Source organism: Mastomys coucha, unplaced genomic scaffold (genome assembly GCF_008632895.1).
Source record: "Mastomys coucha isolate ucsf_1 unplaced genomic scaffold, UCSF_Mcou_1 pScaffold16, whole genome shotgun sequence".
Lineage (NCBI taxonomy): Eukaryota > Metazoa > Chordata > Mammalia > Rodentia > Muridae > Mastomys > Mastomys coucha.
In genome coordinates, this window is record NW_022196898.1 from 85738510 (window position 1) to 85747975 (window position 9466).

At 39.1% G+C, this 9466-nt stretch overlaps 1 protein-coding gene across 1 annotated transcript in view; it reads left to right on the top strand.

The window, feature by feature from the left end:
- Positions 1-4168, top strand: part of LOC116094355 (all-trans-retinol dehydrogenase [NAD(+)] ADH4) — a 16497-nt gene extending 12329 nt beyond the window's left edge. The window contains exons 7-9 of the mRNA XM_031376182.1: positions 1199-1328; positions 2283-2421; positions 3988-4168. Coding sequence (XP_031232042.1) covers positions 1199-1328; positions 2283-2421; positions 3988-4012 — 294 coding nt within the window. The 3' untranslated portion in view covers positions 4013-4168. The remainder of the gene's footprint in view (positions 1-1198; positions 1329-2282; positions 2422-3987) is intronic.
- The last annotated feature ends 5298 nt before the right edge of the window (positions 4169-9466 follow it).

Genomic DNA, 9466 nt, shown 5'->3' on the forward strand with positions numbered 1-9466 from the left:
TTGTTGTTGTTTTGGTTTAGTTTGATTTGGTTTGGGGGGGTTGTTTTGTTTTGTTTCGTTTGGTGATTTGATGGTTTTGGTTTTGGTTTGGTTTGGGTTTGGTTTTAAAGTCTTACATGTAGCTGTCCCGGAACTTGCAATCCTCCTGCCTCAGACTCCCAAGGGCAGGGATTATGGGTATGTACCACCATCTCCAGCTTTGAGTTGATTTTCAAACATTAGGAATTCTCAAAATAGGAAATAAACACACATTAAAATAAAAATTTCAAAGCACATTCTAATTTTCTAGAATGTGTCACCTTCCAGGAAGAGGACAACTACGTCTCCCTCCGTGTTCAACCATGTGGAACCAACCAGGTCTACCCTGTCCTCTGTATCAGTCAAAATGTTTATGCTTTATGATTTCTACACAGAATGGCCTTCCACACTGAAACTTACATTTTCAATTCTTCGCATTTTTCCATCAGCCCCAGACTTACAGTAGGCTAACACAGCAGTTCCCTGTCTCAGTCAGTGATCAGTCTAGGCAGATCTCTTGGGCTATTCTTCCACATGGTGACTCAGCAGTTAAAGCTCAAATCCATGGCCTCACAATCACAGCAAGTGCAGACAGAGCAGGCAGGATACATCTCAATTGTTGCCTGAAAAGTGTAGGGAAACAAGTGTTAGTGTCTAGTGTCTTTGCCCAGTTTTAAATAGCATTCATTTCTCCATCTTTATCTTACTCTGTAATCTAAGTATTCGGTGTGTGACTCATTTCACAGGCTCCACAGAATCACTTACTAGCTCTCTCTTCATACTTTTCAATATTTTCATCACAAGTCCCTGGAATTTCTCACACTTTAGTAAATGTGGTAGATTGCCAAACTATTACAGATTCTTCTTAATTCTGTGGTCGTGTCTCAGTATCCATGCTATACGTTGAAATTTCTGCCAAACGATGGTGTGTACAGGGTAAAATGTGTCCCATTTCCTTTCAATATCTTTTTGATATACTAAGAATGATTTTGTACATTTTGCACGGCACAGAACACAAGAGTCTTACAGCTCATTGGATAATGTGATGATGTCCTGAACTTGAGCCTATTGTGTAACTGGTAACATGGTACAAACGGCCCCTGGAGCACTGTATATAGTCACACTAGAAGACATGTCTATTTCTCTGCTTGCCCAGGTAATCTTTTGTTTGACATTGCAGAAAGCAGCTGTGGACTGCACGGTAATAGGATGGGGGTCGTGCACTGTGGTTGGAGCAAAGGTTGACGAAATGACTATATCCACCGTGGACGTTATATTGGGCCGTTCTGTAAATGGAACATTCTTTGGTGGTCAGTTCCTTTCCTCATCATTTTTAATTTTCTTTGCTATAATATGAAATTACAAAATTATTAAATTTTGAAACAAAAATAATTTGTATAAACATTGAGTATACAAAAATTAGTCCAGTACTTGAAAGGTAAATGAAGTTTATATGGGAATATGACTATAATTTACACATTGAAATTCAATTTAAGTAGCTGAGCTTAGTGATGCAAGCCTATAAACCCAGCTCTCAAGAGGGTTAGGCAGATAGATCATAAATTTGAGACAGGTCTTCATAGACTGAACTGAAGGCCTACCTGAGCTGCATAACAAAAACCACTGCAAAAGAAAAGGAAAATAATTTCAAGTGGTATTGAAATGAACCAGTCAACTGGAGGAACAAAAGGGAAACTTTGGTCTAATTCAGATAGTTTCTTAGCTAGCATGGATAATAATCTTAAATTTTTCTTATGAAGAAAAACTTTTCTTTTTGAAGATGGCTTCTCTGTGTAGCCCTGGCTGTCTTGGCACTCACTCTGTAGACCAGGCTGGCCCCAGACCCAGAGATCTTCCTGCCTCTGCTTCCCAAATGCTAGGATTAAAGGAATGTTCTGCCATTACCTGGTAAAGGAAAATGCTTAAATATAATAAATCCATGAAATTAAGGATAGAGCAAAGCTTGATGTTTTTAAGGCAACCCAAATCTGACCTAATAATTTCACCTCTTCAACAATCATACTTATTTATTTATTTATTTATTTATTTATTTAAGTAAACAAATCAAAGACAGTAAACTAAAGGGGGACCAGCAGGAGGTGGGACAGGTGACAAGAGAGAATATTCATGGAGAGTGATATTAGCAAAGTACATCTTGCACATGTATGAATGCCATAAAAATGTCTTTAAAGGAGAAAAATTAAACTACTTCTGTATGTCAAGTGGCATGCCTTTCTTTATATGACACTGTGGCCAAATTACAGGCTGGAAAAGTGTAGACTCTGTCCCAAACCTGGTTACTGACTACAAGAATAAGAAATTCAATCTGGACTTACTGGTGACCCATGCCCTACCTTTCGACAAAATCAATGATGCAATTGACCTGATGAACCAAGGAAAAAGGTAAACTGCAAATCTGATAACTCGGTGCACTAGAAATCCTTTATGATTTTTGTTCATGACTTTTTATTCTATGAGTTATCTGTGTGCGTTTATGTGAACCATGAGCAGGTAGGTGCCCGAGGAAGCCAAGATGGGATGTCAGAACCCCTGGAAGTAGAACTACCGGCCTTTGTGAGCCATCTGATATGGGTGCTGGGGACTAAACCTGGGTCCTCTGCAAGAGCATCAAACGCTCCTAACCAGTGAGCCATCTTTCTAACCCCAACCTTTATGGGTTTTATTTACTCTAACAACCAACCAGGTGTCTCTTGACTACATCAGAAATCACTAGATGTGCTTAACAGATTAAACAATAGCCATTTGGAAAAGGAAAAAAAAAAAAGCTTCCATTTTTGCAATACACAGTGTTATATACTATGCCGCCTACGGTAGTGGCATAAGCTGATAGATGAATTCCCTCTCACAAATAATTGTTAACTCGAGTCTGTTATTCCCTAGAAGGAACGATTTCTATAGTACAATGGTAGGTTCCCCGGTCCAGTGTGCCCACGTCTAGAACTGTTTTCTGTGATTTGACAAAGAGTATGCATGGTCAGAGCCCCATGCAACTGCTGAGATATGAGCAGAGAGCAGCAGGAATCAGGTACACACAAGCACTTCAACTCTTACTGCCTTGCCTGGTCCTTGCTCCTGTTAGATGGTCCTCTTATCTGTACTGTACTGAGCTGAACTGTGCATCTCAGGATTGGTTCCTAAGGATTAGGGATTAGGTATATCTGTCCTCAGAATGAGGGCTTCCTAGAGGCTGGGGACTATATGAGACTGGGATTCGTTATTTTAGTTAATTTATAGCCTTTGTTAATAGAAGTAAAGAGTGGGGCTGGTGAGATGGCTCAGCGGGTAAGAGCACAGACTGCTCTTCCAAAGGTCCTGAATTCAAATCCCAGCAACCACAGGGTGGCTCACAACCACCCGTAATGAGATCTGACACCCTCTTCTGGTGCTGTCTGAAGACAGCTACAGTGTACTTATTTATAATAATAAATAAATCTAAAAAAAATAGAAGCAAAGCGTAAACACCAAGAATAATGACATTTAGAAGAGAAATGGGGCAAAGAACTTAAAAGACATGGCAAGAAAGAGGAGGAGTAAATAAAGCAGAGAAGACTAAATGACAGTCATCATGATAAGAGTTGGAAACAGAGAATAAATGAAACAGAAAATGGAAATCCCCACTTTCTCTGGTCTATTAACACTGTCACAAATATTATTAATGCCACGGATGGAGAAAGATGACAAAATAGAAGAAATGGTGCATGGGCTTCTACTAAATGGAGGAGTGGAGCAAGAAGGGGGATGGGGTGAATATGCTCAAAGAGCATTGTGTACATGTCTTAAAATATCACAGTGAAACTCATTAGTGCACATAAATAGTACATGTTAATTTTTAAAAGGTATCTCTAAAGAAAGATTGGATCAAACTCTAAAGTGAAAAGAAAAGCAATCTGTGGACTTTGGATAAAGTGTTCAGATAAATAGTATTTATTGTTGTATTACTTTTATCAGCATCCGAACAATCCTGACCTTTTGAAGATGGCAGAAGCAACTTGGAATGTTATCTGATTGGATCCGAGCCCATCTGGATGATTTGTTACCTCACATGATGAGCCAAAGAAGGCTATGAATTTAAGCATGTATTTACACTTCATATCAACACAAATGAACTATAAATTATATATTCACTCTTTTTGCTTGCTGCTATTTCGAGTTTGGTGGGTTTTTTGTTGGGGGGGGGAATTTTATACATCACATGATTTCTATCCCACTGTCTCCCCTCTCCAGCTCCTCTCACATCCTTTCCCCTACTAACTCTCAAATTCATGACCTCTCTTCTTCCACTGTGGCATACATATATGTACACAGATATGTTTAGAGACAGATGCTAGGTCCATTTATGTTCTACATGAATAATTGGCTAACAACTGGGATTGGAGAGCCCACTGGGTGACTCCTTCCTGGAAAGACTGGTCTTCCTCTCTTAGCCATCAATCGCCTGTAGGTCTTATCTTCCTCTCTTAGCCATCAATCGCCTGTAGGTCTTATCTTCCTCTCTTAGCCATCAATCGCCTGTAAGTCTTATCTAGGAGTATCCCTTGTGAGATTTTCCCTGTCCACATTGGAATCTCAACGGGTGTTGTTGTTGTCCAGGTCTTGGATAGGAGACCACGTCATAAAGAGTCCATAGACGCAGCTCCCTGTAGTTAATATATAGACAACATTATCTGCAAGCAGATTTCCAGCTTTGAGTAGAATTTTTCAAAAATGTTTTTTATCTTCGTCTTTAACCTAATCAGGGCCAAGCTTGACTACTGATTGAGATACTATTTTTGAAAAAAATCACATACAAGTAATGCAGTTTTCAATGAGTAAAATACATGAAAGTCTACATTCCAATGGCTGGCTCCTTTTTCTACATGATCTTATTCTCTAATGAATGCTGCTTTTGAAAGGCTAGATGCAACACAAACTACATGCCTAGAGTGTCAGGCCATTGTACCAGACTAGAACTTGATTCCCTCCAAGGGGAAAAACCCAAAAAATGCAGGGCAATGTACCTTCTGGTGTTATAAAGAACTATCTTGCTCTCTATTTGCTAAGACTTTAGTCCAAAGATTAAAATTTTAATACACATATACCATTGATCTTCTTCGGGTTACTAAACCTACACATATCAAAATATGTATTCCGCCACATAACAAGGCATATATCTTATTTCTAAAAGCTGGTTTCATAGGTCTGACATTAGTGACAATATGCATCCATTCCAGTAACAGTGTGCAAGCACTTAAGTTAAGAAGGTAATCTAATCGCAGTATAGGATACATTTGTCTGAAAAGCACAAAAGAGTTTTCACATAGCCATTATGCCTTTGGCACCTTAGTTTTCAAAACGCTACCACAGCACCCTCTGGTGTTCCTTTTAATTTTACACTTTCTAGATGCCATTTTCACTGAGAAAAAGAGCTCAGAATGAATAGTAATGTCTATTGTTATCAAAGCTACTACTATAAAGGGTCCCTTCCTATGTATTATATAATGTGATTCACAAACACTGTCTGCTATAAGCCCCCTGAAGATAGGGCCATGTTCCTAACCCTGAGCACTTTACAGAGAGCAGACCCTCCACCCACTCAATTCCCTATGAATTGGATAAGGCAGGCCTTACTAACTAAAGTACATGAGTCTTGTTACAGGGACACAAACACTATCCTTCCAACTGCTTTATGAGGGTGGTGCATCTACAGGATAAACAGTTTTGGTTGGTTTTTTGTTTTGATGGTTGATGGTTGGTTTGATTTTTATTTGATTTGATTTGCATTAGAAATCTGTCTCCAAGTGTAGACCATGCAGCTGGTCTGGAACTCAGAGACCCACCAGCCTCTGTCTCCTGAGTGCTACAATTAAAGATCTGTGTTGCCAACCCGCAGCCCATGTACCTGTAACAGACTCCTATAAGTAACTCCAATGAACACATTGGTTCACTAAATTGACACTTGGGCTAACTCATTTTCTTGGTCTCTTAATGCTCTATCTGGGGTAAAGAGAAATCTGTCTCCAGTACCCAGTAAAAGTCACGCAGCTATCTCACTGCCTATTTCTGTCAATCAAAAGCAACCTACAGATTCAATGCAATCCCCACCAAAGTCCCAACATAATTCTTCACAGACTGTGAAAGAATAATTCTCAGATTCATATGGATATACAAAAAACAAGGATTGCTAAAACAACCCTGAACAATAAAAGAACAGCTAGAGGTATCACCATCATCTGATTTCTTCTTTTTTCTTTGTTTAATTATATTCAATACTATATATTTTTATACCAATCATAAAAATGATGGACAAATTATTAAATGAACATAAATAGATAAAGTCTTTTGTTTGTTTGTTTGTTTTGTTTCTAGTAGAGCTTAAAATCTTGGCTCTTACTGAGGTACAAACCCAAAATAAGAACAACTTTTAGACACTGGAGTTCATTGTAATAAGGCTGTACTTCAATGCCCCTCACATCACCAAAGGATTTTAGCTCCATCGTAGCTAAGCTAAGAGTTGACAGTTCTGCTGCGCCAAGGAGTGAATTGTAGGCACGATTATTTAGATACAGACTTCCTGCTATGTCAAAGCTCTTTGACTTGAGTGATTGTCATCATTCTCCCATTTCTGATTTCAATGCGCACTACAAAGCCATAGTAATAAATCAGCATGGTCCTGGCATAAAGACAGACACCCTAAACAACAGACTCAACGTGAGAACCAGACAGAAGTCCACATACCTACTGACGTCTGATTTTTTTTTTTTATAAAGAAGCCAGAAATATATGCTGAAAAAAAAAGACAGCATCTTCCACAAATGGTGGTGAGCAACTGGATGGCTTCATGTAGAAGAATCTAAAATGATCCATATTTATTACCCTGCACAAAACTCAACTCCAAATGGATCAAAAAGGTCAACATCAAATTGGATACATTGAACCTGATAGAAAGTATGGCATGGCCTTGAACTCATTAGTACAGGAAAAGCGTTCCTGAACAGAACACCATTATCGTAGGCACTAAGACCAGCAATTAATATATGGGACCTCACGAAACTGAAAAGCTTATATAAGGCAAAGGACGCTGTCATTAGGACAAGGCAGCAGCCTACAAAATGAAGAATGATTTTTACCAACTCCATATCCAATACAGGACTAATATCCAAAATACATAAAGAACTCAAGAAACTAGATATCAAAAAAATACAATTAAAAATGGGTACAGCTCTAAACAGAGAATTCTATTTTTTTTTTAAGATTTATTTATTTATCATATGTAAGTACACTGTAGCTGCCTTCAGACACACCAGAAGAAGGTGTCAGATCTTATTACAGGTGGTTATGAGCCACCATGTGGTTGCTGGAATTTGAACTCATGACCTTTGGAAGAGCAGACGGTGCTCTTACCTGCTGAGCCATTTCACCAGCCCAATTTTTTTTTTAAGATTTATTTACTTTATGTGTATGAGTACACTAGCTGTACAGATGGCTCGCTCTGGCCCCACCTCTGGCATAGTATGCTGTAGCTGTCTTCAGATGCACCAGAAGAGGGCATCAGATCTCATGGGTGGTTGTGAGCCACCATGTGGTTGCTGGGATTTGAACTCAGGACCTTCGTAAGAGCAGTCAGTGCTCTTACCCACTGAGCCATCTCGCCAGCCCAAACAGAGAATTCTAAATACAGAAAACTCAAATGCCTGAGAAACCCTTAATGAGATCAACATCCTTAGTCAACGGCGCTCATGCTACAACCCTTTAATATAGGTCTTCATGTTGTGGTGACCCCCGAACCATAAAACTATTTTCATTGCTACTTCATAACTGCAATTTTGCTACTGTTATGAATTGCAATGAAAATATCTGATATGCAGGATATTTGTATAAGCGACCCCCCAAAGGGTTCACAACCCTTTTTTGTTGTTGTTGTTTTCTTTTGTTTTTCCTTATGAATTGAGATCAAGGGAGGTATTGAGTGGTTTTGTGTGTCAACTCGACACAAGCTAGAGTTATCACAGAGGAACCTCCCTTGAAGAAATGCCTCCGTGAGAGCCAGCTGTAAATTTTCTAAATTAGTAATAAAGGGGAGGGCCCAGCACATTGTGGGTGGTGCCAGCCCTAGGCTGGTAGTCCTGGGTTCCATAAGAAAGCAAGCTGAGTGAGCCAGGGGAAGAAAGTCAGTAAGCAGCACCCCTCCATGGCCTTGGCATTAGCTCCTGCCTCCAAGTTCCTGTGTGAGTTCCTGTCCTGAATTTCTTTAGTGATGAACAGCAATATGGAAGTGTAAGCTGAATAAACTATTTCCTCCCCAACTTGCTTCTTGGTCATGATATTTTGTGCAGGAATACAAACCCTGACTAAGACAAGGGGATACAAATTAGAAAGAAAGAAGTCAAAGTATAGCTATGTGCAGATGATAAGATAGTTTACATAAGTGACCCTCATTGAGAATTGCTCTTTCAAGGTCTGTAAAGAACTGTGTTGGAATTTTGATGGGAATTGCATTGTCTGTACATTGCTTTCAGTAAAATGGCCATCTTTTTTGTTGGGAGGCTTTTAATGACTGATTCTATTTCCTTAGGAATTTTTTTTGTTGTTGTTGATTTCAGTTTTATTGCATTATGATGAGAAAAGATACATGATTTCAATTTACTTGTATTTGTTAACATTTAAAAACATACTTTAAGTAAATAAAACTATGTCACATTCTTATTTTTTGTGGGGAGCGGTAAAGCTGGAGAGGCATTCGCCATGGCAAGATGGCGCCTACTTCCGCTGTCGACTCCTAGTAAACAACTGTTTGCGCATGTGCGTAGAGAACTTAAAAGTAGAGCTTAAAATCTTGGCTCTTACTGAGGTACAAACCCAAAATAAGAACAACTTTTAGACACTGGAGTTCATTGTAATAAGGCTGTACTTCAATGCCCCTCACATCACCAAAGGATTTTAGCTCCATCGTAGCTAAGCTAAGAGTTGACAGTTCTGCTGCGCCAAGGAGTGAATTGTAGGCACGATTATTTAGATACAGACTTCCTGCTATGTCAAAGCTCTTTGACTTGAGTGATTGTCATCATTCTCCCATTTCTGATTTCAATGCGCACTACAAAGCCATAGTAATAAATCATAGTAATAAATGCCTGGGCTGGCATTTGTGTTCTTGTAGGGTCTGTATGACATCTGCCCAGGATCTTCTAGCTTTCATAGTCTCTGGTGAGAAGTCTGGTGTAATTCTGATAGGCCTGCCTGACCTTTTTCCCTTACTGCTTTAAAATTCTTTGTTTAGTGCATTTGGTGTTTTTAATATTATGTGACAGGAGGAATTTCTTTTCTGGTCCAGTCTTTTTGGAGTTCTGTAGGCTTCTTGTATGTTCGTGGGCATCTCTTTCTTAAGGCTAGGGAAGTTTTCTTCTATAATTTTGTTGAAGATATTTACTGGCCCATTACATTGGGAGTCTTC